The 27213-nt window shown below is 42.0% G+C and overlaps 1 protein-coding gene across 3 annotated transcripts in view; it reads right to left on the minus strand.

Moving 5' to 3' along the window:
• The window catches only part of TUBGCP3 (tubulin gamma complex component 3), an 82705-nt gene extending 67260 nt beyond the window's left edge, over positions 1-15445 (minus strand). For 2 of the 3 annotated variants that reach the window (XM_059685138.1, XM_059685137.1), the window contains exons 1-4: positions 15162-15444; positions 6456-6563; positions 4538-4605; positions 656-733 (exon numbers count right to left, since the gene is read on the minus strand). In XM_059685138.1, the coding sequence (XP_059541121.1) occupies positions 656-733; positions 4538-4605; positions 6456-6563; positions 15162-15237 (330 nt within the window). In that variant the 5' untranslated portion in view covers positions 15238-15444. Of the gene's footprint in view, positions 1-655; positions 734-4537; positions 4606-6455; positions 6564-15161 lie in introns of all 3 variants that reach the window. The other variant, XM_059685139.1, reaches the window with a different exon arrangement.
• Positions 15446-27213: the final 11768 nt, after the last annotated feature.

The raw sequence follows: 27213 nt of genomic DNA on the forward strand, positions 1-27213 counted from the left end.
CATTGATTTTTTTTCTTTTTAGAGAGAGAGACAAAGGGCTAGGGATAGAGAGATAGAAACATCAATGAGGGAGGAAGTCATAATATTTTTTTTTCATTGATTTTTTTTTTTTTTTTTTAGAGAGAGAGAATGTAGTAGAGCATTTTATTGTAACAAGCACGCTGGCACATGGAGCAGCCAAATTGCTTTTTCAAACACTGCACAGGTCAAAAATTGAACCTGTATGACAACAAAGTTTTCACTGGTATAACTAATTAATGTTTATAATGATATCTAAAAACACAAAAAAATTATAAAAGGTCTCCTAACTCAAAGAATTACGCAGCTATGCTAATACTAATAACGTCACAACAGTAAAAAATTTGAAAACTGCTAGTGTATGCTCTATTTTAATTGAACATTGTTATATTTAAATAACAATTTTGCAAAACATCTTAAGAAAACAGAACAATGATTAAAATTATCCTTTAAAAAAAGGAAAAAAAATCTCTTAGTCTTCCATGACTGCCCAAAATACAAGACCAGCTTGTTTTACTCATACTATTTTCTTAAGTATAACAACCCAATTTCTATAAAAATTTGGCATAACTGTCCCAACCACAAATGGAAAGTGTCCTTTATAAAGGTATTGAGCTGGTAAAATATAGCTTCTCACCTTGTTTGGCTGTCTGCGTGGATCTTCACTAAGGCTTAGCAAGAGGTAGAGAATTGACCATTTATTTTTCAGAACTCCCTGTTTAGAAAGAAAACATTAAAAGGGCAATGTTGTACTACTCCCCAGTTTTACCCTTGTTTCTTCTAAATTATCCTTATTTCCAAAATAGAATTATATTTTAAAATTCACATAGTAACATCAAATCTAAATTTGTTTATTTTCCAAGCACTATCCATCAGAAGGCTACAGATAATGTTCTCAAGAGGTAGTATCTTTGGAACCTTTTTTTTTTAAAAAAAAAAATATATATTTTATTGATTTTTTACAGAGAGGAAGGAAGAGAGATAGAGAGTTAGAAATATCGATGAGAGAGAAACATCGATCAGCTGCCTCCTGCACATCTCCTACCAGGGATGTGCCCGCAACCAAGGTACATGCCCTTGACCGGAATCGAACCTGGGACCTTTCAGTCCGCAGGCCAACGCTCTATCCACTGAGCCAAACCGGTTTCAGCTCTTTGGAACCTTTAATCCCCTGAAAACTAATTCTAAAGTCCCTAATAAGAACATGTTTTTTAAATTACCCTATTCCTAAATAACAATATTTTCCCTCTGAAATAATTCTTATAATAACCAACTTTCCAAATATAGTAATTATAAGAAAAATGCCATCATAAAATTCGTGTTGCTCCTACCCTTATCAATGTCCCATTTAGGCCACAAAATAGAGTATTATAAAAAATTATTTTAGCCCTGGCTGGTGCGGCTCAGTTGGTTGAAGCATCATCCTGTACATGGAAAGGATGTAGGCTCGATTCCGTCAGGGCATATTCCTAGATTGCAGATCCAATCCCCATTTGGGATGCATATGGGAGGCAACCGATGGATGTTTCTCTCTCACATCAATGTTTTCTTTTTCTCTCTCCCCCTTCCTCTCTAAAATCAATAAACATATCCTCAGGCGAGGATTAAAAACATAGTAAGTTGGAAAAAATTCTTTTAAAGAATTCAAAAGTGCAAGATATAAGTCTCGGCATCACACATACCCAAACTCAAGATCTTAGTTGTCAGGATAATTAACTCCTAGGTTTCTATGTAAGGTTATCCGACAGATTTCATTAATTTTCCATTACCTAACCCTCTGCCCTGATTCACAACCATTAACAGCAGCACACCCTCAATACGTTTCATCCAAATTTCCAGAGCATTCTACTTTATTCATATAGCCTTACCTTTTTTATGCACAGGCTAGACTATATCAATATATTTATTTACAAAACAAATTATGGGGTGGTTACTTACATTATGCAAGTTCATTATATAAAATGTTCCTTGAAAGTTTCTCTAAAGAATAAGCTCAACCTGGGTATTTAAATTATTGCCTAATTTTAAAAATTGATTTACACAGAACTTTGCAGAAACAACAAAGTCTCCAGCTGGGACAGCACAGGAAGAAAGAGGCCCAGTTCTGACAGAGTCCTCAGTCCAGTGGTAAGTTGACAATGGGCAAATTATTTCAGTATGACAAATTACATTTTGGCATAGGAGGATCATTCAAGTGCTCCAGGCTCAGGAAAGGAGTCCCAGAGGAAATGTGAATCTCTCAGAAAGATGGGTGATGCAGCCCTAGCCAAAATGGCTCAGTGGATAGACCACTGCCTGCGGACTGAAGAGTCCCAGGTTCAATTCTGGTCAAGGGCACATGCCTGGTTTGTGGGCTTGATCCCACTTAGGGGGCATGCAGAAGGCAGCCAATCAATGAATCTCTCTCATGATTGATGTTTCTCTCTCTCTCTCCCTCTCCCTTTCACTCTAAATTCAATACAATATTTAATAAAAATTTAAAAGAAAGAAAGGTGGGTGATGCAAAGGTAGAAAAGGGGGACAGGCATGGCTTCTTCACGGAACTGAAAGAAATAATTTTGGCTGAAGCCAGACATGAGAATAGAAACTGAAAACTGAATGAAGGATCAGATCAAAGGATGCCTTGTATGCTGTACCAAGAAATTCGGATTTTTAAGGGAAGACAATAGGCAGCCTTTGAAGGATTCCATGCAGGAAGGATGCACTTACTGACAGTCCCATGGAGAATGGACTACAGGGGAGATAAAACCAAGACACAGAGGCCCTCCTTAGGCAATGGCAGTTATCTGGAGGGGAAATGACCAGAGGCTCAGCTGGGATTCTCTGACTATCTGCTAAGGTAACTGTGACAAACCCCATAAGCTGAGCCTCTGGGGCTCTCTCTACCAATCCCGTTTCCTTTGAGCGTTAGAGGGCAGTTAGTCAGCAGCAGCTGTCATTTAAAGGAGGCCTGCTGGGACAAGTCCTTACAGACATCATATCCCATAATCATCACAACCACACTGAGACACAGCTTTATTCTCTTCATTCCATAAATAAATGAAGCGGAAGTGAAAGTTATATAACTTAACCACAAAGCTTTAGGCCAGGATTCAAACCCAGGTCTGCCTGACTCCACAAGAACAGATAAGAGAAACATTCAATAAGACTTGGGAACAGATCAAATTTGGGGAGAGAGGTAGAGTCAAAATGACATCCAGATTTCTAGTCTTTGGCAATCGATGAATGGTGTTATCATTCATCAAAAGGGAGAACATGGAATGAGAAGCAGGTTTAATGTGGGTGGATGTGAATGGACTCCTAGAAGTATGAAGTCTTTAAAGTATGATCCTTTCAGTTCCCAGGATGCCAAGTTGCAAGCCCCTATGAGTGTTTCCTAAGGAGCGGCTACATAAAAATGCCTAGTAGGCATCAAGAACACGGCAGATGTTCTACCTGTGCAGCAACAGTCCTGGGTTAGATCCTCAGCTGTTTCAGAAAAACAAAGATGTATAGGGGTGGAGAGTGGAGAAAGAACCAAAAAACCCCCAAAACTGCATATAGAAAATTAGTAAGCAACATATTTAAAGGTGGTGTCAACTTTTTTTTTTAACATAGAAGAATAGGTAATTCAACAGTCAGGATCAGTCTGCTGAAGAGCGTTTGATAGAGGGATTGCACACTGAGATGCAACTGCACAGGGAAAGGGAAACGAGAGGTGGTGAAGCAGGTAAGAATTACTACCAGCAAAGTAAATATTATCAAAGATGAAAAAGCATAATTAAAACAGTGAATCTAGGTAAATCAAGTTGAATTAAGGAATCAAAGTGGTCAGCAAAATAAATTAAGCTTATTTTTACAAATAAATAAAAGACCTGAAAAATAATGAGTTAATTATGAGCAGCCTTAGGTGCAATTCAGTGATTTTTATTGCTGTAATACCCTAATATTTGTTAAGCAAAATATTAAACTTCTCTGGATTTAACTCTCTTCTCCATAAAGAGTAGAGACAGCTAGATAAATTAGGATCACAAAAATCTCACCCTATTATTCAATTAATTTATTGGTTCATAAGCTGGCAGTCTTTTATAAAAATAGGTTAGAAAAACCACTGTGTGCAAGTATCAACGTCCAATCACAAAATGTTCAAAATCAATTTTTAAATTATTCACTGTACCAGAACAAATTAGGATTGGATAAACAATGAAGTATATCAACAAGATAAGCTTTTGCTGCTATACCAATGTGCTTCCTCCCAGGAACAGATTTAAGGCTTCTGTAAAACATACTTATTGTGTATGTAAGTCTGATTACTTTCCCAATGTAGCCTTTTTCAACTCTATAAGCAATGTGTCACTAAATCCAGCTAAAACTCACTTCTCGCATTGAAAATCTTTTAAAAAGCAAACTCCATCCACAATTAAAAGCCATTACTCAATACAGAAAGTTTAATGATATCACAGAAAAATGTTCAGATGTTTGCAGATCACTCTCACGGCCTCACCATTACTGGAATGGCTTTCAGAATACTTGTGAATACCTGTGAATGAAGTTTTCTGTGGAGTTCTGAAAACAATGCAGCATCTGCTTCTCTTCTTTGTCGAATAACTGTAAAGTTATAAAAGAAAATAAGCATATTAATCACATACAGCAAAATTCATTTTTATACTATTTCACCTATAGTAACAAATAACTCGAGTCTGAAAAGAATCCTGAGCTTAAGAATCAAAAAAAAGTAGACAATGAGTGGCATTTCAGCTCTGTGAATTGGTCAATTCATGTAATCTCTCTGACATTTGGAAAATATGGACAACTTTAGTTTGGAATCAAATAGTTTATGTAAAAATTAACTCAAGTAAAAAAAACGATGAACTATAGCTGGGCTACATCAGTGCTGGGGACTCCGGGAGGATAATGGCAGGGGTACCTAACAAGCTGTGAACACCTGGTGGGAATGGGCAGAGAGGCAAACTGTGTCTATATACAGCAAGTCTTATTTCAAAAACACAGAAGATACACAGGAAAAAGACTGTACATGGTTAGTATTTTCTTATTAAAAAAAGAAATTCCATCACTTCTTTGCCATATACTGCAACAATGTAGCTGCCAGTTCTCTAAGTTTGAATTTCAAACTTTTTTTTAGCTACTACACATATGTGTAGCATGCTCACCAGGAGGCCTGGAAATGTAAATTTGCAAAGGGATTGGTCTGTTAAAGTAGTATCCAATAAAAAGATGGAGTTCTCATTAATAATATAAAATATAAAATAACCTAAAATGTAAAAATAATCTAGAATGTAATAATCATCAGTGTTTAAGAACAGAGTACAGTGTTCTTATATATCAGCTTTATAATAAGAAAGGAAAATAAGTTCTTACAAGTTAACTAGAGGCCCAGTGAACAAAATTCATGCACGGGTAGGGTCCCTAGGCCTTGCCAGCTATCGGGCCGATCAGGGTCTTCCAGCTGCTGGCCTGAGCCGTCCTCCAGCTGCCAGCTGGGGCCTCCCTTCCCTGGCTCCCAGCCAGGGCCTTCCTTCATTTCATGCCGCCCCCCTAGAGGTCAGCACACGTCATAGCAAGCGATTGAACTCCTGGTCTCCTGGTCGAACTCCCGAGGGGACACTTTGCAAATAAGCCTTTTATATATATAGATAGCTGGATAAATACTGCATTTTTACCTCTCTACCTTAAATAAGACATACACACTAAGTGACTCATATCAGCAGAATCATCATTTCAGACCTGCATTGCTCATCAACCTCTAAACATGTAAATGTAGCCATGGCCAGATCCAGTTACTCACATGCCCCAGCCTCAACTCTAGCACCTGCTACCTCACCATCCAGCTCAGTTACACAGTTCTGAAAAAGGACATCCACACAGATCAGTGGCCAAATAGTTAATAATACAAGAGCTAGGGTGGGAAACTGTGCCAAGAACAGATCTAGAAGATGTCATTACCGGTTTGCCAGCACACTTAGAAATAAGGCCAAAGCCCATTTCAAATCCGAGGGGTCCCGGATTGGAGAGGGTACAGGCCGGGCTGAGGGAAACGCCCCTCCCCCTCCCCACCCCAAAAACAAATTTCATGCATCAGGACTCTAGTGTTGTTATAATAGTATTTAAACAATTCTCTTACACTATGTTCTAACAAAAGACAGAATTAAATTGTCTTTATTTTTAACATACATACACACACATATATACATATACATACAAAGAAACATATAGATAAATAGATAATAGTGCCTTAGGAACTACATACAGGGTGGGGCAAAAGTAGGTTAACAGTGGTGAGTACAGAGTTTATTTTTGTATTATTATTTATTAATGCATTATTTTCCATACCAACAACTGTAAACCCACTTTTGCCCCACCCTGTGTGTGTGCATGCATGTTAAGGTTTGGCAAGTTTATGAATCCAACACATTTTAACATTTAGGAAGAATACGTACGTTCTTTCTTTATTTTTTCAGCAACTAGAAACTCATCTCTTTCAACAGTTGGGGCGAAGTTGCTGCCAATAACTCGCACAGCATACTGGAACTGTTGAGCTACATCAGCTGAAAGGTAATAAAAGAATGCAAATTATTGCCAATCGCTTTTTTTTGTCTTGAAGGTTATTTTTAATTTTTAAAAATTTATCTTTGTTGTTGAAAGGATTTCAGATGTATCCTTTTTTTCTCCCATTGATCCCCTCCATCCTACTCCCTACCCCTCTCCAGGTCTTCACTGCACTATTCTCTGTCCATGGTTACGCATAATGCATATAAATTCTTTGGTTAATCTTCCCACCCCCTTCCCTCAGAAATTCTTTGGTCTGTTGTATGCCAATCACTTTTGATCACCTGAAGCTTCTAGTTCAAGATAGTGGACTGGCACATGTACTTACCTTCCACCTTCCCAAGGTTTTAAAATGAGAGGGTGGAAAAGCTATTAAGAAATCAAAATGGAGAGAACCAAGATGGCGGCATAGGTTAACGCCGGAGTTTGCTGCTTTGAACAACTACTTCAAAAGTGAAACCAAAAAACGGAAGGGACATCACCCAGAACCACAGGAAGGCTGGCTGAGTGGAAGTCCTACAACTAGGAGGAAAGAGAAACGCACACGGACACTCAGAGGAGGCGCAGTGCTGAAGTCAAATTCTGAGGTGCGGAGTGCGCGGAGCGGGCTGGCGGCGGAGGGCGCGGTTGGCGTTTTCAATCCGGAGGGAGTCGCAGACTCTGAGCTCCAGATCCGGGCGAGTCTTTAGGGACCCAGACTCAAACGGGAGAAGCGGGACTGTCTGGCTTCGGTCAGAGCGAGTGCAGCTTTCTCTCCGAGCATTGCAGCGGGTGCTGGGACTCAGAGACGCAGAGCCCCTGGGGACAGGACTGAGAGCCACCATAACTGCTCTCTCCGGCCCACCCTGTTGATCCTGTGCGACCCGCCCCGCCCAAGCCCTGCACAGAGCCATTTGCCGGATAGCCTCAGGCAAAGGCTAGATTAGCACCTCCCTAGAGGACAGAAGTTCTCTCACTGCTGACACAGCTGATTCTCATAGCCACTTGGCCTGGAGGTCAAACCCTCCCTGGAATTAGCTACAACAATCAAGATTTAACTATAAGACTGCGAACAAAGACCACTAGGGGGTGCACCAAGGAAGCATAACAAAATGCGGAGACAAAGAAACAATGGAAGATAGAGTTCAGAACCACACTTTTAAGGTCTCTCAAGAACTGTTTAGAAGCTGCTGATAAACTTAATGAGATCTACACGAAAACTAATAAGACCCTCGATCTTATATTGGGGAACCAACTAGAAATTAAGCATACACGGACTGAAATAACGAATATTATACAGACTCCCGACAGCAGACCAGAGGAGCGCAAGAATCAAGTCAATGATTTGAAATGCGAGGAAGCAAAAAACATCCAACCGGAAAAGCAAAATGAAAAAAGAATCCAAAAATGCGAGGATAGTGTAAGGAGCCTCTGGGACAGCTTCAAGCGTACCAACATCCGAATTATAGGGGTGCCAGAAGATGAGAGAGAGCAAGATATTGAAAACCTATTTGAAGAAATAATGACAGAAAACTTCCCCCACCTGGTGAAAGAAATGGACTTACAGGTCCAAGAAGCGCGGAGAACCCCAAACAAAAGGAATCCAAAGAGGACCACACCAAGACACATCATAATTAAAATGCCAAGAGCAAAAGATAAAGAGAGAATCTTAAAAACAGCAAGAGAAAGAAACTCAGTTACCTACAAGGGAATACCCATACGACTGTCAGCTGATTTCTCAACAGAAACTTTGCAGGCCAGAAGGGAGTGGCAAGAAATATTCAAAGTGATGAATACCAAGAACCTACAACCAAGATTACTTTATCCAGCAAAGCTATCATTCAGAATTGAAGGTCAGATAAAGAGCTTCACAGATAAGGAAAAGCTAAAGGAGTTCATCACCACCAAACCAGGATTATATGAAATGCTGAAAGGTATCCTTTAAGAAGAGGAAGAGGAAGAAAAAGGTAAAGATACAAATTATGAACAACAAATATGCATCTATCAACAAGTGAATCTAAGAATCAAGTGAATAAATAATCTGATGAACAGAATGAACTGATGATTATAATAGAATCAGTGACATAGAAAGAGAATGGACTGACTATTCTTGGGGGGGAAAGGGGTGTGGGAGATGTGGGAAGAGACTGGACAAAAATCGTGCACCTATGGATGAGGACAGTGGGTGGGGAGTGAGGGCGGAGGGTGGGATGGGAACTGGGAGGAGGGGAGTTATGGGGGGGGGGGAAGAGGAACAAATGTAATAATCTGAACAATAAAGATTTAATTAAAAAAATAAATAAATTAAAGAATACAGAAAAAAATTAAAAAAAAAGAAATCAAAATGAATAAATAAACTAAATAACAGTTCTATAAAGTAAGAAAGTGAGACAGCAGCAGGCCAGATAATCTGAAAAATTTCTAAGAGATAGAAAACAAATTGGACTGATAATCATTTTTTTTTTTAAAGGAACAGGAAAAGTCACAATATGCACCCCCACCAGGGACTGAACCCAAAACCTAGGTATGTGCCCTAATCCATGAATTGAACCAGCAACCTTTCGCCTGCACAGGAAAATGCTCCAATCAACTGAGTGACACAGGCCAGGGCCAAAGTTTGTTTGTATTTTTTAAGTCATAAATCAATAAGGGCAAAGAAAACAAGGCAGAAACAATGCAAAAGAGAAGTCAACAAAATGTGAGAAGCTGGAAAGCAAAGGGACTGGTGGGAACTGATTCAGGGGGACAGTGAAACCTGAAGCTCCATGCCTGCTGGGGTAAGGGGGTTAGGGGAGACAAAGGCCAAGAAACAAAGAAGCCCAGGGAGGCTCCAGAAAGGGATCTCAGTACCTCAGAAGATGTGGATGAAGTAGGGCAGGAGGAGGACTGGCTGAAAGTCTGGATAGAAAACTGACTCCTGGATCCTTGACAACTGCTTGATTGCCCTACCCAAGCAAACCAAACAGGGTCTGAATGGAACACCAAGAGAGAAAAGAATATGAAGTAAAAGTAGAGGACAGAACGTTAAGGATCCAGCCCCCTCCCCACCCCCACCTCCACACTGGGAGTGAAAATTCCTACATCCAGCTCCACCTTTCCACTAAAGCTCAACCGCACTGCAGTGTGCTGCCAAATCCTACACCAAATAAAAACCAGTAACAAAACTAAATCCCCAGCCCACAGACTCCACTATGAGAAGTGCCGTTCTTGGTAGTCAGAAAAATAGATGGGAAAGTGAGCCAGCATATCGACTTCAACAACAACACCCAACTACATTCAAGTTACAGAACACTCCATCCATCAACAAAGGTCAAGGTCATTCTTTTCAGATGCACATGGAACACTCCTCAAGGCAAACTACATTTGGGGGGCAGGGGTGGGGGGGGGGGTCACAAAATAAGCCGTATTAAATATAAAATAACTGAAATTATCCAAGAAGGGTTGAATCCCCAGGTAGGGATTTTCCCCTGAAGTTAGGGAGGGAATAAAGCCCCTCAACTGGGTGCCAGGCGGGTAATTAATCCCTTTAACTACGAACAATCATGCTTAAACTACATAATCTTTTCTCCCTGGAATGGAGATAAGAAACGCCCTAACCTTTGTAATAGAGATTGATAGGATTGAATCAACTGGTATAAATACAGTTGTAACAAGACAGCAAGACTCAGAACTTCAGACTCAGAACTTAGAACACAGAACTCATGAGACAGAACTCAGAACAAGACAGCAAGAGACAGAACTCAGACAGGGCTTGGAAGACAGGACCAAGAGAGACAGAGCCTAGGCACAGAACCTACACAGAACGTTCTCTAGAGACAGAAGAACTTCGCTGGAGAGAGCATGCCGGAGGATCCTGGAGAGGGACTGGCCTCGGAGCCTAGAGACAGAGCCTAGCGGGAGAACATGGCAAGGGATCCTGGACTGAACCTGACTACAGAGATTGGCAGGAGAACCTGACTGGAACCTGGACACTGAACCTGACTGGAGAGCCTGGACAGAACCTGGCTGGAGAACCTAGCGAGGGAACATGGCCACAGAACCTGGCTGGAGATCCGAAGCAGAACCTCCCTGGAGATCCAGACCAGAACTTGGCTGGAGATCCGGGCTAGAGATCCTGGCTAGGCTACTGATCAACTGAACGCTGTCACCGTGTCATTCCTTCTTCGCCGACTCCGTCCACACCTTTGGGGACCCCTGGACCTGCTGGGGTTGGACCCCGGCATGAGGGTGGGTGATTATCAGGAGCCTGGAAAGGGAAGCAGGTAATACTCCTCTGCCAAGCCTCTGAAAACATTTCTTTAAGAACTGGACACCAGTGAAATCAATGATACACTGTGTGACAAGTTCCAGAGAAGCAGATGTGCTGCTAACACAAAACAAGCTGATGAGGGCAGAGGAGAGAGGCCATCCCTCCGGCAGGGCTGTGACTTTCCCACCTCAGTCAGCACAATGAGAAATAAGCAGTCAGATTCTACACAGAAGAGTAGGAATGAATTAATTCAAGATAACAGGCTCTGGAATCAGAGACCTGGTTTCCATCTTGGCCCTACAATTCACTAGCTGGGTGACAGTGAGCAAACTACTAAATTTCTCCAAGTCCCAGTTTCCTCACCAATAAAATGAGGTTAACAATAATTATTCCAACCTCCCTGAGTCATTTGTGAATTAAATACACTATCTCAGAGTATAATCATATAGTATACTCAATAAATGTTATTTTTATTAAACTGAAAATGTTGTTTAAATGCATGCTGCCTACTATAGCCATGAAAATCACAACTCAATAAAGCACCCATAGTTTTTAACTGTAAGCAAGATAATTTGGTCTTCATCCTATAGATTACAGATAGAGAACAAATTAAGTCTCTTTAACAGATCTGATTAGATTTGTTGTCTAGAAAGTACCCCTGGCTGCAAAGCAGAAAAGGAACAAAACAGTGATTCCCAACTTTTTTTTTTTTTTGGGGGGGGGGCATGCCCCACCTACGCATCTCTAAAATCCTGATGCCCCCCTGTGACATATAATTCTTATTATTCAAAAAGTAAACTCCTATTCATGTGGAGGAAGCCTAAAAAGCCATTAACTTGGTCTAAACAAGCTTCCAAAGAACATGGCACCCATGAAAGAGAAAAGTGATGGGGGGGGGGGGGGGGGGGGCGTTGAATTGTTTGGCAAGAAAACTTTCTGCCATCCTGCATCTCCTCTCTGTACATGATGCTGTTTTTCTAAAGGACAGGAAAAGGGACAGTGAGTTGCAAAGGAAAGCCAACTAACACTGTCCAGGACATAAACCAGCAATTCCCCATGCCAGACGAAGGTCAGAATGACTGTGTTTAATGTTTCAGATGCTAAGCTACAAAAAGATCTAGAGCAGTGGGTCTCAACCTTCTGGCCCTTTAAATACAGTTCCTCATGTTGTGACCCAACCATAAAATTATTTTCGTTGCTACTTCATAACTGTAATGCTGCTACTGTTATGAATCGTAATGTAAATATCTGATATGCAGGATGGTCTTAGGCGATCCCTGTGAAAGGGTCGTTCCACCGCCAAAGGGGTCGTGACCTACAGGTTCAGAACCACTGATCTAGAGGATCAAAATCTCTGGAGATGGGATCCATAAGATTAATTTTGAATAAGTATCACATTTAGAGAATTCAAATCCCAAAGGCACCAAGATAGAATAAAATAAAGTCCTCTTTCCTGGACTACTGTCTAGTCACCAGTTCCTCTTGCCACAATCAAAGCTACCAGTTTCTTGTGTAACCACAGATGATTCTGATGCACAGCTTTAGTTGAAAAGCAATGCTCTAAAACTGAAACAAAATAAAAAACATTGCTCTAGATTTGCAGTCCTCAAACTTTTTGGTCTTGGGGTCCCTTTATACTCTTATGATTGATGAACCCTAAAAGTTTTTGTTTAAGCCCATTGGGTGTACCTCAGTGGTTTGAGCATGGACCTATAACTCGGAGTTCAATTCCCGGTCAGGGCACATGCCCAGGTTGCAGGCTCAATTCCCGGTGAGGGGACGTGCAGGAGGCAGCCCATCAATGATTCTCCCTCATCACTGATGTTTCTATCTCTTTCTCCCTCTCCTGTGGGTCCATGAATCAACATGACACCCTTCCTTTATCTGTCTGAACCATGGCTCATAGTACACTCAGAGGTGTTACAGATTAGGGCAATCACCTTACTTTAATATGTAGTGTACCACAGTCGTACTTAAGCATTTATGTTGAAATACTTATCTAATAAAAATTCCTTTATTTCTCCTTTTTCTTGCAGCTAGAACGTGAATTACAAAGTATGCAAAGGAGTATTGCCTCTGACAGAGTTGAAACACTATAACATCAAGCAAATTGTTTCCAAAGATATAATAAGTAAAATGTGCTCTGGGGAAGGGGCAGGGATGTGGAGAGAGAATTTTCCTGTCACTGGTTGGCAAAATTGTTTCAAACAAATTCACAGCTGTTATAAGCTGGGAAAGGTAGGAAATAATGGTTATACAACTTTATAAAAATGTCAAGCACTATTTAGGGTAGGTGGTTTGTTTCTGAATCTCTTGAAACCAACTGTAAAAAAAATTTTTTAATTATCTATAAAAAATTGACTCATAAAATTCACATTAAAAGTAACAAGTGTCTATTATACCCCAATTTCATAGTATTAAAAAAGCATAAGGCAAACTGTAACGTCATTAAAAAATGAAGAAATTAATCAAATATTCTACTTAGTTACCAGATAAAATACACACTAATGAAAAGAAAAAATTTTAATGTCAAAATAATAAAGGCAGCAATTAATATTGCTCCTTTGCTAAGGTAGGACGAATTAAAATAGGACAAGGCAAGCTAATAAATACTTGTAAATTCTTTATTAATAGCAGTATTTGGAATTACAAATATAATGACTGACAACCCTACTTGTCCAGAGCAGAGACCATCATCATTAATGGATCCCCTCAGAATATCCTAGAAAGCCTATTTATTCTTAACTTAGACACAATTCTAAATAGAGATGCAGCACTCTGCTAAAGGTGTTTCAACCTCCTTGAAGAGAAGAAAGTAAGTCAACCAAAAGAAGTCTCAAATTTAACTTCTTTTAAAATTCAGAAACATCATGCTACCTCCTGAGTGCCTCCAAAGTCCAGCTGTGAACACGGGGAACGCGGGGCTTATCCTTGAGAACAAGTTAAGGTCCAGGCATAAGGCAAACACTGGTGCTAAAGTGAGTGCATCACAACCAACAGCCTTCGTTCGCTCTTTGGTTTCTTCCACGATTAGAAACAGAGTCAGACGGGTAACTCGGAGGACACGCAGCCCACACCGCACATTCACACCCATCACACGGCCACTGCACCCTCCACCCAGACCCCTCCCAGGTGTTCCCGGGGCCCACCCTCCCTCCCTCCCTCCACTCAGGTCTGCGTTAAGTCTCTCCTCACAGGCTTTCCCCCAGCACCCCTCTGCATGACTGTAGTTGTATCCCAGCATTTATCACTACTTAACATTATCCATTTACCTACTGTATCAGGTCCCCACTAGCGCGCAAGAGGGGAGCCTTGTCTGTGCAGCTCTGCCTGCCAGCACCTAGCAGAGTGCCTGGGGGTGGGGGTGCCCAAAGAGTTCTCGACAGAGTGAACCTTCACGTAAGTAGCAAGATATATGTGAAGTCAGTGCCATTTAACAGACTGACCCCCCAAAATGCCATCTTTTGCCCATAACATTACCACAGAACACCAAAAAAAATATGTGCACTGTCATAAATCGTGACACAAGTATGTACACAATCATAAATTACTATTTGAAACGTAATTTTGCTTCAAGTCGTCTCGCAAACACTGCACGATTTCTTTTGCACATTATGGTGCTTAAGGAATAAGTAACCCAGTTGCTACGATTACCCAGAAAATTCCTTCATGGTGCATCCCCACTCCCCACTCCCTCCGGCCAAAAAAAAAAAAAAAAAAAAAGATTATATCAAGAAACGACATACAGTCCCCCCCCCCTTTTTTTTTGTTTACAGTACCACGACCACAGAATGGCTTTGCATACTGTACAGAACTGGGTGCGGGTAGCAGTATTCGCTCGCTTCGTGCGCTCTCCAGAAATAGCTTTGCATGAAATCCAGCCCTCGGCCCTTCATAGAAACGCATGGCAGGGACAGGTCGTAAGCACCCCCTGTGCATCACACTCAAACCTGCGATCCCTTCCTAAGGGAAGGGGCACCTGACGCGGCCGCACGCAGCGCGGTCACAGACGTGTGACGGGGCCAGCCCGCCGCTCGCCCGCCCGCCCGTCCTGGGGCTTCAGAGAAGGTGGACGCGGTTCGCGCGCTGACGTCTTCCCAGGCTTCCCTCCCGGGATCTGGGCGCGGGGGGAGCGGTGACTCAGCCCACGCCAGGCCCTGCCCTCCTGCCCTCTGCCCGGGGACCCCGGCCTCCCCTCCCTCGGCCGGGAGGCAGCAGCACCCCAGCGGCCGGCCGCGCCCCTCGCGGCTCCGCTACTGCCGCCCCGCCACGGCCCCGCCAGCCCCTGGGACGCCTCCGAACGGCACTCGCAGGGAGCGGCCTCCAGGCCCCGCCTCGGACCCCGAGCCGCCCGGCCCAGCCCCGCTACCTTCGCTCTTGCCCAGAATCCGGCAGCACAGGTTCTGCAGCAGGACGTTCGGCGACTTCTGGTCGGGGGTCGCCATCCTCGCCGGAGACTGCCCACGGGGGCCCCGCGGAGCCGCCGGCCCGAGCCCGCCAGCCTCGAGGCCGGCGCGCTCAGGAGGCCCCGCCGCCTGTGCCCGCCACGTGCCCCACGGGCTCCCGGTGTCCCCAAAAACCTAAGGCCCCGCGGGAACCGCCGGCGACAAGGGCGCCATTTTAACGGAACCCGCCGAAACTGCGGGCGCTTCCCACAATGCCCCGCTTCTTCCGGGCGCGCGGGGCCGCCTGTGCGCTAGCCTAAAGGTTCCCCGCGCTGACCGCCGCCTGGTGCGCAAAGTTCCGGCCCAGCTGCTGTCTGCACGTGTTGCTCCAAGTGCTCTGGCCCCAAAAGGTGCGGTCACTGACTTGCTGTGAAACTGGTTGGTGCCCAGGAGCGCTTTTATAGTCCATAATTTAAAAAAAAAAAGTTTCGAGTCACACTTTTGGTGTAAGAAGTCTGTTTAAAGATATACAGGATTTAATAATTTTAACATTTGCTTGGGCGCTGACATTATCCTGCTACACTATCCAGCTTTTCACAAGAGCAGGGTGTGGTTTCTCACCATCCCCGAGCCCCATTCCTCACTCTCCTAATCCCAGGTAACTATGGTCATTGGAGGCAGTCAGATGAAGAGAAGGGAAAGGCCCAAAGAGAAACGGATAAACAGGCAATTGCAAGTAATTTTAAAGACAATTATAGACACTTAAACGTGAGTGCGAGAAAAACCCCAGGTACTGGGAACTGCCCAATTCAGGAACAAATGACACAATACACACATTAACTGATCAAGGTGTGGGATCCTGGAAGCTACAGTAGATTATCCCACCTTGGACCAACCTAAATTTCTTTCCAGGGATTTGGGGATTAAGATAAAAAGAAGTTATATCTGTACATGGCCTGAACTATAACAGGAAAAAAAAGAATCACCTTTCAACAACTAAGTGAGCTGAGTAGGAGAAAAATGTCTACATCTCACTTTCCAGGGTGAGAGGAGAATGCCCAGTCTTACAAACAGGACCACCCTGAGGCATCCTGCTGGAGCGCAGCGATGTCAGATGGTACTTTAAAGGGGGCCTTTTGAGATGTAGTGGAAGATCTGTTCTAATTCCAAGCCTCAGCCTTCAGAAGACATGGGAGTATATCAGTACCCAACTCAGTTATTGTAAAGATGTTCTGATTGACTAAAACGAAATTCGTGCACTGGCAGGGGGGGTGGGGGGAGGAGGGAGGTCCCTCAGCCTGGCCTGTGTCCTCTTGAGGTCTGGGAGCCCTCGGGGGATGTCCAACTGATGTCTTAGGCCGGCTCCCTGCTGCTGCCCCACTGAGCTGAGCAGCCATGAGCCCAGCTTCTGGCGGAGCAGTGCTCCCCCTGTGGGAGTGCACTGACCACCACTGGGCAGCTCCTGTGTTGAGCGTCTGCCCCCTGGTGGTCAGTGCAAGTCATAGCAACCTGTCATTCCACCGTCCAATTTGCATATTATGCTTTTATAATATAGGAAGGAGGACTAGTGGCCTGGTGCATGAAATTTGATCAGGCTTAAACCAGCAGTCAGACATCCCTCACGCAATCCGGGACTACTGGCTCCTAACCGCTCACCTGCCTGTCTGCCTGATTGCCCCTAACCACTCTGCCTGCCGGCCTTCTTGCCCCCAACTGCCCTCCCCTCCTGGCCTGATCACCCCTAACTGCCCCTGCCTTGGCCCTGCCACCATGGCTTTGTCTGAAAGGACATCCGGAAGGTCTCCCAGAAAGTCTCCTGGTCTAATTAGCATATTACCTTTTTATTAGTGTAGATGTTCTGATTGATTGAAGTCAAGAAGTCTTTTGAACCACTGTTCTTTCTGTTATCTTGTTTTGAGTATGTAGTGTTTCTTCTTTTTTAAAATTGAAATTGATTTTCAAAGGTTAACTTTGGACAAGGCTTTCCTCTAAATATCACTGGGGTTAAATATTGCTTCCACCTATCTCTCCATATTAGCAAAGGAAAGCCACTACCCCCCTCTTTTCTATAATTGTTTTTGCCTGTATTGTTTTTACTGCTCAGAATTATATACTTAGAATGTTTGAAGCATATTACATTTTTTAGTATGGTGTTCAACTGGAACGTTGCCTCTTTATATTTAATATATATTTTTTATTGATTTCAGAGAGGAAGGGAGAGAGAGAGGGAGATAGAAACATCAATAATGAGAGAGAATCATTGATTGGCTACCTCCTGCACACCACCTACTGAGGATTGAGCCCGCAACCTGGCCACATGCCCTTGACTGGAATCGAACCCAGGACCCTTCAGTGTGCAGGCTGACGCTCTATCCATGGAGCTAAACTGGCTAGGGCAGGGGTGGGCAACCCCTGGCACATATGCCAAACATGGCACGCCAGTAACTTTTGCTGGCACGTGAAACCTTCTCTTATAATCTTCCATTTACAATTTTTTTCTTAATATCAACTTTTTAATTTTTCAGACAAATTCAGTGTAGGTGCATCTTAGATAAATAAATAATTTTACATAACAAGTTATCTTAAAGACCATAGACATGGATTGATGAGAGAGGGGAAGAGCAATTTCTATGCCTCTGCCTTAACTCTCCCTGCCTTCCTAGATCCAACCATTGTTTTGGTTTCATCCACATACGCTTATGAATCTTTGTTCTCAGTGATGAATTTTGTTAAGTCTCATAATAGGAGTAGCCTGACGGATGAAAGTAGTAGCTCGTGCATATCTCTGAAGGTCACGAAATATAAACCTGATGTAAAATCTCTGTCATCAGTGATGCAGCAGCAAAAGTCCCACTGATAATATCAAACGGAGTCATAAAGTTTTCTGTCGGACTATCAGTGTACATGTATACATTAAAAAATAAATGTATTTTTCATCATCATATACTGTGTTTTTGTCGCTCGAATGAATTTTATTATTTCTTCAAGGTTCTTCACATATGTACACCTTAAGAGATATCAAGTAGGCGTAACATGTTCTCAAAAAATTAGGGTTGGCACGCAGAGGAATTTTGAGTCAGAGATTTTGCTGGTTTTGCCACGCACTCACAGAAAGGTTGCCCACCCCTGGGCTAGGGCAACATTGCCCCTTTAATTCCAAAAGTATTTTAATGAATTTTAAAACACTATAAAAAAAAGAATACAAATGGCTTTGCATAATGGTGATGAAATATCTTTGTTTGGGCACAGGATTTTATGGCTAATATTTTAATCCTTCTCTTATCTTGTCACTTCTCATATTTCCCTCATTTAATAGGGCACTTACTGTGAACTTTATCTTCCCAGTTCACTCATAAACTGGTTGAATGTTCGTATGCTGTTCTCTGGGGTTGGGGTAGGGATAGATGAACTCTATCTAAAAGAAATGAGCTGAGAGCAAATAGTGAAGGCTGTTGCGTGCTTCGAGCGTGTAGGGCTCTGAGGTCGGCATGGGCCAGGTTCTAATTTGTTGGAAGATTAAACCTGCCCCCAAGATTAAGGACAGGGCAGCACCTTTGAAGTCACACTGAAGTTACAGTTGGGCAGACCCTCCTGATTAGCTCCTCCGCCCCCTCCGCCCTCGCCTCACCATCCCCAGGCAAATGCAGTTATGTGTCTTCTCCTTCCAGGGCCTATGAACCTTTGGTGAAGCACCCACTGGACCAGACTTGCCCGTGACATTGCCTGACTTCCATTGAAGGATTTACCATGTGCCAAATAAGCCTTATAAAATTCTGGGGCCCAGACCATCTCTGGCCAGTTCCTGACTCCCCGGCCTCTCGGGGCCAAATCCGCAGGAATGCGGTGTCCTCCACGTTGCAGGTCACACACTTCTGTTTGGCCACTAGAACCACCTCGTGCACCACTGCTGTTTTACATCAGTCGTGCTAGCTGCTCTTGGGTCAAGCACAGTAGACTTACATCTCTCATCTTCATAACAACCTCACAAGGTCACTTCTGTTCACCCCAGTTTACAGAAGCGGAAACTCAAGCGAAAGTTATAAACTGCCCATCCAAGATGAGAGCGGGGGGAAGACCCAGGGTTCAAATCCCTGGTGCAAGCCTCTGAGGCTGGAGCTTTTCAGGGCTGCAAAGGCACCTCTCCTTCGAAGACATGTCTGATTGCTTAATGCGTTTTTTGATAACCACTCTCGAGTCCTTGAGTCCTGAGGAATTGGAGGAAAGCTACAAAGAAGAAATCTGATAAGACATTTGGGGGGAAAAAAAAGAAGTTAATTAGTTTTACGGATGATTAGAGCGCTTATTCCCCTTTCGCTTGAGCAAATACTTCACCGAGTTAATAATGTGAAGGAGATAGGAAGCCTCTTTTGCCCACAAAACCTTCAGCTGCAAACTCTTCCAGGAGCCCTCGCGGTGAGCTGAGTCCTCACAGGCATTGAAGGAGGCTCTTCAGGCCCCCGTCCCCTCCGCGCATGGAGCTTTGTGCTCAGTGGTTGATTTGAAGCACATGAGTGACTGGACGGCTCATTTATTTCTATAATTATCTATTACAAATTCCCTTGGCAGCGGCAGAATTCCGTGCACCTCTGCAGAGTAGAGAACAACATTTGTCCTTTGTCACGTTTTTATATTTGCTGTGCCTCACAAAACAACTGAATGGACTAGGGACCTATCGTGCATGACCGCTACTGTTTGTTCGTGCTCCATAAAATTCATTTACTGTATTTTTAAAGATACAGCAGGAATAGAAAAGGCAAGTCTATAGCATATGAAGTACAGAATCACAACCAAGTGCCTCTGTCCTGTGTTTCACACATTCACTCTTCAACTTACACTAATTACACTCTTAGGCAAGCCCTTACTAAATTAACAGCCAGTATATAACGTAAATTAAATAAAATTACTGTGCAGATATTCCCAAGGCAAGATCTGCATTCTAAAGTCCATTGTATCCAAACTCAATTTGCAGTTTCAAAGCAACAGATTTAAAGGACAGACAGAACACTGAAACCAAAGACAGGGCGGCCCTGCTGCTTACAGAGCGAATCATTTAATTCTCCTGGCCTGCCTTCCAATCGGAAAAACAAAACTAGTATTTTATTAATTTTGTTACACTTCAGGCTCCTCCATCAGCAGTCACAGATTTACACTCCAAGGTAACAGCTATGTTCGTCTTTGCAGGTTCCAAGGCTGTCCTGGTGTTTATATGCGGGTTGTTTCAGAATGTACCTCACCTCAAACTGGGCTAGTCCTTGTTCTTTCCTGATCATTTTATTTAATTACGAATTATCTTTATTTTGTAAATTTATTTTGCTTTGGTTTTAAGCTCAGCAGCTACTAAGAGTTCAACATAACCATCCAAAATGTTAATCCATGCACAAATGTATCGCACTTAACTTTTTCATCTTTGGTTTACAGAATGGGGTCAAAAGTAATGTTCAGGGAAGCAGAGCAGGTAGGAAGGAGTAAGGAAAGCCCAAGAAGGAGGGAAGAAAGGACAGAAATTGGTTTTGCCTGCGTGGTGGGAATTTTGTTTGCTTGCTCTGCTCCAGATGTACACTCCAACCCTCTTATTTTAACTGTCAAACTGTCTAACTTTTCTGTTCAGATTAGCATTTCTCCCTAGGAGCCTCTACTACAGCGGTTCTCAACCTGTGGGTCGCAACCCCTTTGGGGGTCGAACGACCCTTTCACGGGAGTCGCCTAAGACCATCGGAAAACACATATGTAATTACATGTTGTTTTTGTGATTAATCACTATGCTTTAATTATGTTCAACTTGTAACAATGAGAGTACATCCTGCATAGCAGATATTTACATGACGATTCCTAACAGTAGCAAAATTACAGTTATGAAGTAGCAACGAAAATAATATTATGGTTGGGGGTCACCACAACATGAGGAACTGTATTAAAGGGTCACGGCATTAGGAAGGTTGAGAACCACTGCTCTAACAGATTTCCAGGAAAAAAAAGTCTTAAGCTCTATTTCCAAAATTCCATTTGTAAAGTCATGAATTTGGAGCAGACAATCGCTCTATGTCTTTATTGAAAATGTTACCAATTGAAATCTAATTTTAAAATCTCTATTTAAATAATAATGGTCTGTAAATATATTAATACTTCTTATTTTAATACTATTAAAAATTAAGAGATAAAAACAATAAAAAATTGTATATTAAAAAATCTTTACCAATTGACTTCTACCATGTCACAAAGCTGCTATTTCTTTATGTGTGGTTTTTTTTTTAAAGCACAGCATTTTTTCCCCTGGTGAGCACTGTTTTCTTCCCAAAAGTCACTGGTGTGTTGCATAAAAACTCAAGATTTTTTGTAATTTCATTTGTAATTTTTGCTGCAGGACATACAGCCAGAGAAATACTTTTGAAGATAGCAATTAATGTGTTCAGTGCAGAAAAAATAACTGCACTATCAGTTACTGACAGGATCACTATGTGGAATGAGGTACTTGAGAAAATGTGTATTTGGTTCAGAATTGTCACAACTTTTTTCTCCATTCTGTAAACATGCACAGGACCAGAGAGGAAGCCTGGAGAAGAAGAAAGGGCACCCTTCTTCTATTCTCGTGCCCACTAGACCCTCCATGACTTATCGAGCCAGGCCACCAGTGCCCCTCAGGGGCCTGGGATGAGCTTCACCAGGTGATTAGTAGAGTTAGGTCAGGATGACTTTGGTCCTGCTTGGGACCATCCTCCATGAGCCAGCTTAGTGCTGCCCTCTGCTGGCCAAGGGATCTGAATTGCAGCCCTGAGACACTGGAATTGGAGCTTAATCAGATCAATTGGTTTAGAGAACAAATCTAATAAGTGTTATGTTAATAACACAATTTTCATAATTCTGCAAATAAGTCTCTCCTATACTACTCCTAAATCTTTGCTTTACTGAAAAAAGCTATTGTTGGAATAGTCCATCTCATTTTCAGAATGCTTGCCAGACTGCTCCACTCTGCCATCAGTAAGAAAAAGGGAGAGGCAGCCAAGCATATTGCAAAGTTCTTCAGAAAGCCTTCAGTTCAAATCTTGCTACTACCTGTGTGACTCTGAACAAGTTATTTCTTCAAATTTCAGTTCTCTCATCCTTAAGATAAAATGAACATCTTTTTTTACCTTACAAGCTTTTTTTTTTTTTTTTTAAGTACCTGGGGGAGTATTTAAAAATCATAGCAAGAAAGAAAGAAAGAAAGAAAGAAAGAAAGAAAGAAAGAAAGAAAGAAAGAAAGAAAGAAAGAAAGAAAGAAAGAAAGGAAGGAAGGAAGGAAGGAAGGAAGAAAGAAAGAAAGAAAGAAAGAAAGAAAGAAAGAAAGAAAGAAAGAAAGAAAGAAAGAAAGAAAGAAAGGAAGGAAGAAAGAAAGTCTTAGCTATACCAGAGGTTATGGAAGGTCTATTAGTAGATGTCAATATATGAATTTTTTCAAGAAAACATTAGAAAGACCAACAGAGAGATTCATTTTATCACACTGAATCTATTTAAAAATGAAACCTAATTCAGCATTCCACACATGTGAATATTGAATTATTTCATGTCCTAAAAATTAATCAAAGATCATTTGAAAAGTAGCAAAAAGCCTAAACATGTAAAATTATTTCAATAGTAGTAATCAATGATCAGAGGCCTGGTCTGTAGAGATTCATTGATTCTGTAAGCACGGAAGTTTATCTACCTGTCTCTAAACTATCACCGTCCACTTGAAATAGATGAGTCACAAACAAGATCACATATACGAGGGAAAACTTCTGCAACCATGTTTTAAATGAGTAAAGTTAACTAATTCATTAATGAATTCAGATCATGTTGTCTTATATCTTACTTTCTGAAAGAGCATTCCGGCTCCAGAGTCTGAAGTCCTACATTTGAATCCACATTTGGCCACTGGGCAAACACTTCTGAGATGCTGGAGAGTATCTTTGAGATGGACACATCTTAACCCATAGGCACCAAGAGACCTCATACCAGCAAACGACTGCTACCTGGGATTAAGTCCAACTACTGCTTATCCTCTGACTCCAGAACTGTTTATTTGCTTCTTCTTCTCCCAGCCAGGAATCCTGGTCATTATTTTGGTGCTCATTTGGTCTTCCATGCTAACACATGGGGTATAAAATATATGTCCATATTGAGGGTTCACTTTTCTAAGTAGAAAGTAAATGCATGCTTAGTAAAATTTGGAACCTTCGTGAAATATGAAGTAGGCCAGAATAGCATTGAAAGGGCCCTGAACAATAAATTGTCATTGTAATTACAGCTCACAAATGTAAGTATAAGCCAGACCTTATGCACTAAGCATAACCAAGAATGACTTCCTGATAAAATAGATTTACCTGGCCAGCATGGCTCAGTGGTTGAGCATCAACCTATGAACTAGGATGACATGGTTTGATTCCCAGATTGCAAGCTCAATCCCTAATGTAGGCATGCAGGAGGCAGCCAATCAATGATTCACTCTCATCATTGATGTTTCTATCCCTCTCCCTCTTCCTTCCTCTCTGAAATCAATAATAAAAGATATAAAATAAGAGACTTGAATAGGAGCAAAAATCTTCTAATATAATATCTAAGATGTACAGAATATAAAGGAAAATCACCTGTCATAATAAGAAGCAGGAAAAGCACAACTTGATAAGGAAATGAATTCACATAAACACTACAGCAAATCAGATAGTAAAATTGTCTGACAAGATTTTTAAAGCAACCATAACAAAAACGCTAAGATCGTAAATGTTCTTGCCATAATACATATACACAAAAAAATGGTGACTGTGTGCGGTGATGGATGTGTTAATTAGCCTTGATGGGGTCATTATTTCACTATACACATGCATATCAAATCATCACACTGTACACCTTATACTTACACAATGTTATTTATCAACTATATCTCAATAAAACTGGAAAAATGAAGGATACACATAAATTAAATAGGTAAATGTGTCCTTTAGATTTATCTTTATTATTCAGAATCCTTTTGCCTCTTAACACACAGTTATATGTCCCTTTCTAACTATAAAAATGCAAGAAGATATTTCAAGTGGAAGGAAAAAGTTGACTTCTATTGTAGGTTAAATGAGCATTATCTTGCTCAGGAAATGTCCTTCTTATCCACCTCAAGTTCCTTTTAGCATCTGGTCGAGATGAAGAGAAAATGGTCTTCTGATATTAAATCAATATCAAAGCAGGATAGAAAGCGTGTTTTATGTCAGGTTTCCACAATGCCAGCGTCGACTGTGCGATAATGCTTAAAAACGATGCTGTGGTCCCTGCCAGCAATAGACTCAAAAGTGCAATTTTGGCAAAATAAAGAAAACGAGGGTTAAAAAATGGTTTTCTTTTGTAATGATCTCATAGGTCACAATTTGGAAAGCAAGGACACATTTCTTGCAAGGCTTGCAGAATATGTGGCAGGTGGCTGGGGGTTGGGGGCAAAGCTATTGTCATATATTTAAATTATGTAGATGGTAGTAAAAGAGATGGAGAGGAAACCAAAATGTATTGTGTGCCTACTAAGTGCCAGGGACGTTACATAAATTATCTTCACAACAATCCCTGAAAATGTACTAGCTGACACCTTTAGCCATGGTTCTCAATCCTGGCTGCACAAATTGTGGGAAGAATTCTTTCAAAAATTCCATCAGGATCTCTGGGGTTGGGCCCAGGATGGGTGTTTTTTAAAAAAAAATCTCCCCAAGTGATTTTCATGTGCAGCCTAGGCCTCATCCCTTGGGGATAGCACGAGATGCTCCCACCCCTCTGCCCTCCATCCCCCCTCCCAACCTCAGGCTTCTGGCTCCCTCTGCTTTTCCTCATAACAAAGCCTTGCTCTTACTGCCTCTGGATTTTGACTCTTCTTTCCGACCTCTACCAAAATGCAGTGAAAACAACAGCTAGGCATTTTATTTTTAACTCAGCACTCTTTTTCTTTTTTTTTTTAATGGTGAATTATCTCCATGGAAACTGGGGGTAAAATACCTATCCTGTCTACTTCATGGGGCTGTGATGAGTATACGGTACAACAAATGCAGCATGGTTTTGTCAGTGCAAAGACGCTGAATAGTTAAGTTGTAGTGGAGCCAAAAATGTGCGTGTTTGAGTCCGAATTCTTGTCTCTCGAAAACAAAGAATGAAGGCAAAAACAATTAATGGGAGCAAAGTTTATTGAGCACATTCATGCAAATTACAGACTATTAGTCTATGTGTAGAGTCCCACAGGGCCACAAGCCACGTAGGCGATGGGAAGTGCCATTTACCAGCGTGCAGAGTAGTTTAGCATCCAAGCTAAAATTAAAGTCTAATAGTCCATGTGCCTGCGGAGGATGTGCGTTCCTGCAACAGGAATGTCAGGTATCCATTGTGGCTCCACCACTAACGTTCAAACATTGTAAAGCTCATGCCTCTCACACAGGCCCTTCCTTCCCCACCAGGTTGGGGTGTCTTAGTAATGCCACCTCGTTGGGTTTTACTTCCCCTCCCCGTGGTCCCGCCCCATCTACCTAACTCTTTCTGTGCCTCAGTAGCACTAATTCCAACGGACAAACCTCACGAGCAAGTCATCCCCCAGGTCACCCATGATCTCCTAGTTGCCCAGGTCAGAGCTCATCCATTGGAGTTCTCCCCAGCATTAGGCTACTCTCTTCTGTAAAACCAGTTGATCATTGTTTCTGTCTCCTTCCATGGTTCCTTCTTTCATCAACCTCTGGAAGGTGTCTCAGGTGCCCAGGAACGGTCAGGGCTGGGATGAGGGCCAGACACTGAGAGCACCCTCTGGACACAGCCCTCACCAGTCATCCCGTGATTTATCCATTTGACTGTGAACTCCTGGAGGGCAGAGGCCACATTTTATTAATACCTATATCCCAATATCGATATATTGCCATTCAATAAGTGTTCGCTATGAATAAATAAATAAATGCTGATTAAATACGATTCAAAAGGCACTTAGGGGAAAGACCATTTGTGAATCATAAATATTTAGAGGAACGACCAAAGTGGACTTAAGCACTTTACGAGGCTAAGAAAAGATACTTTTACCCCTAATTTTGGCCTTGTGAAATAACATAAATGATGTGTGATATTCATTTGTTTGGCATAAAACCAATAACTTGAAAACAGTTATTTCTTTGAATTGACAAGGACTTTAGCCTGCCTTAAATGCACGCAGTTTCCTCGGAGATGATGGCAGCTTCCACCTGCGAGGGCTTTTAAGTCATCATTGCAGTGACCCAAGGTCCATCCGCCCAGGGCTCCCTGCTCCTAGGATAGTGTTATGTATAAGCGCGCCTTGTGAGTGCTGTGATTGTTCTCACTGCTGACATCAGATGGTTAAATATCCCACTTTCCTTCGTGGTAATTTGTAACTTGACCCCCAATTCATTTAAGCCATTTAAATCTTCTTCTTTTTTTTTTTCTTTTTAATCCTCCCCCAAGGATATTTTCCCATTGGTTTTTAGAGGGAGTAAAAAGGAGGGAGTAAGGGAGGGAAGGAGGGGGGAGGGAAAGGGAGAGAGAGAAACATTGATGTGAGAGAGACACATCGATTAGTTGCCTCCCGCACACGCCCTGACCCGGACTGAGTATCAAACCTGCAACCTTTTGGTGCCCAGGCCAACGCTCTAACCACTGAGCCACGCTGACCAAGGCTAAGTTGTTTTTTTGTTTTTTGTTCAAGCTGTTTAAATCTTCTTATTGCTAATTACAGATAAGGAGTTCCATGAATTTACTAATTGTGAAAAACGAATAGCTTCTTTGAGAAGTAGCAGATTTGCCTCTTCTGAATTAAAGGAGGTTCTCCCCAGTTCTGGGATCCTGAGTATAACAACCAGTCAGTGCACTCTACCTCTGATCTTCATGGTTTTACAGACTTCAGTCTTGCCCTTGAAGGCTTCCTATTTCCAGACTGATAATTGTCTTTCTAATCTGCTTTTTTTCCCAAGAAGTGACTACTGCAATTGATTGTCTCTTGATATTTCTCTTGCTTCCTCCATGCCTGGAACTTATCCTAGTATTTCTGGAATGGATTTCATG

This window comes from Myotis daubentonii, chromosome 2 (assembly GCF_963259705.1).
Source record: "Myotis daubentonii chromosome 2, mMyoDau2.1, whole genome shotgun sequence".
In the NCBI taxonomy this organism is placed as follows: domain Eukaryota; kingdom Metazoa; phylum Chordata; class Mammalia; order Chiroptera; family Vespertilionidae; genus Myotis; species Myotis daubentonii.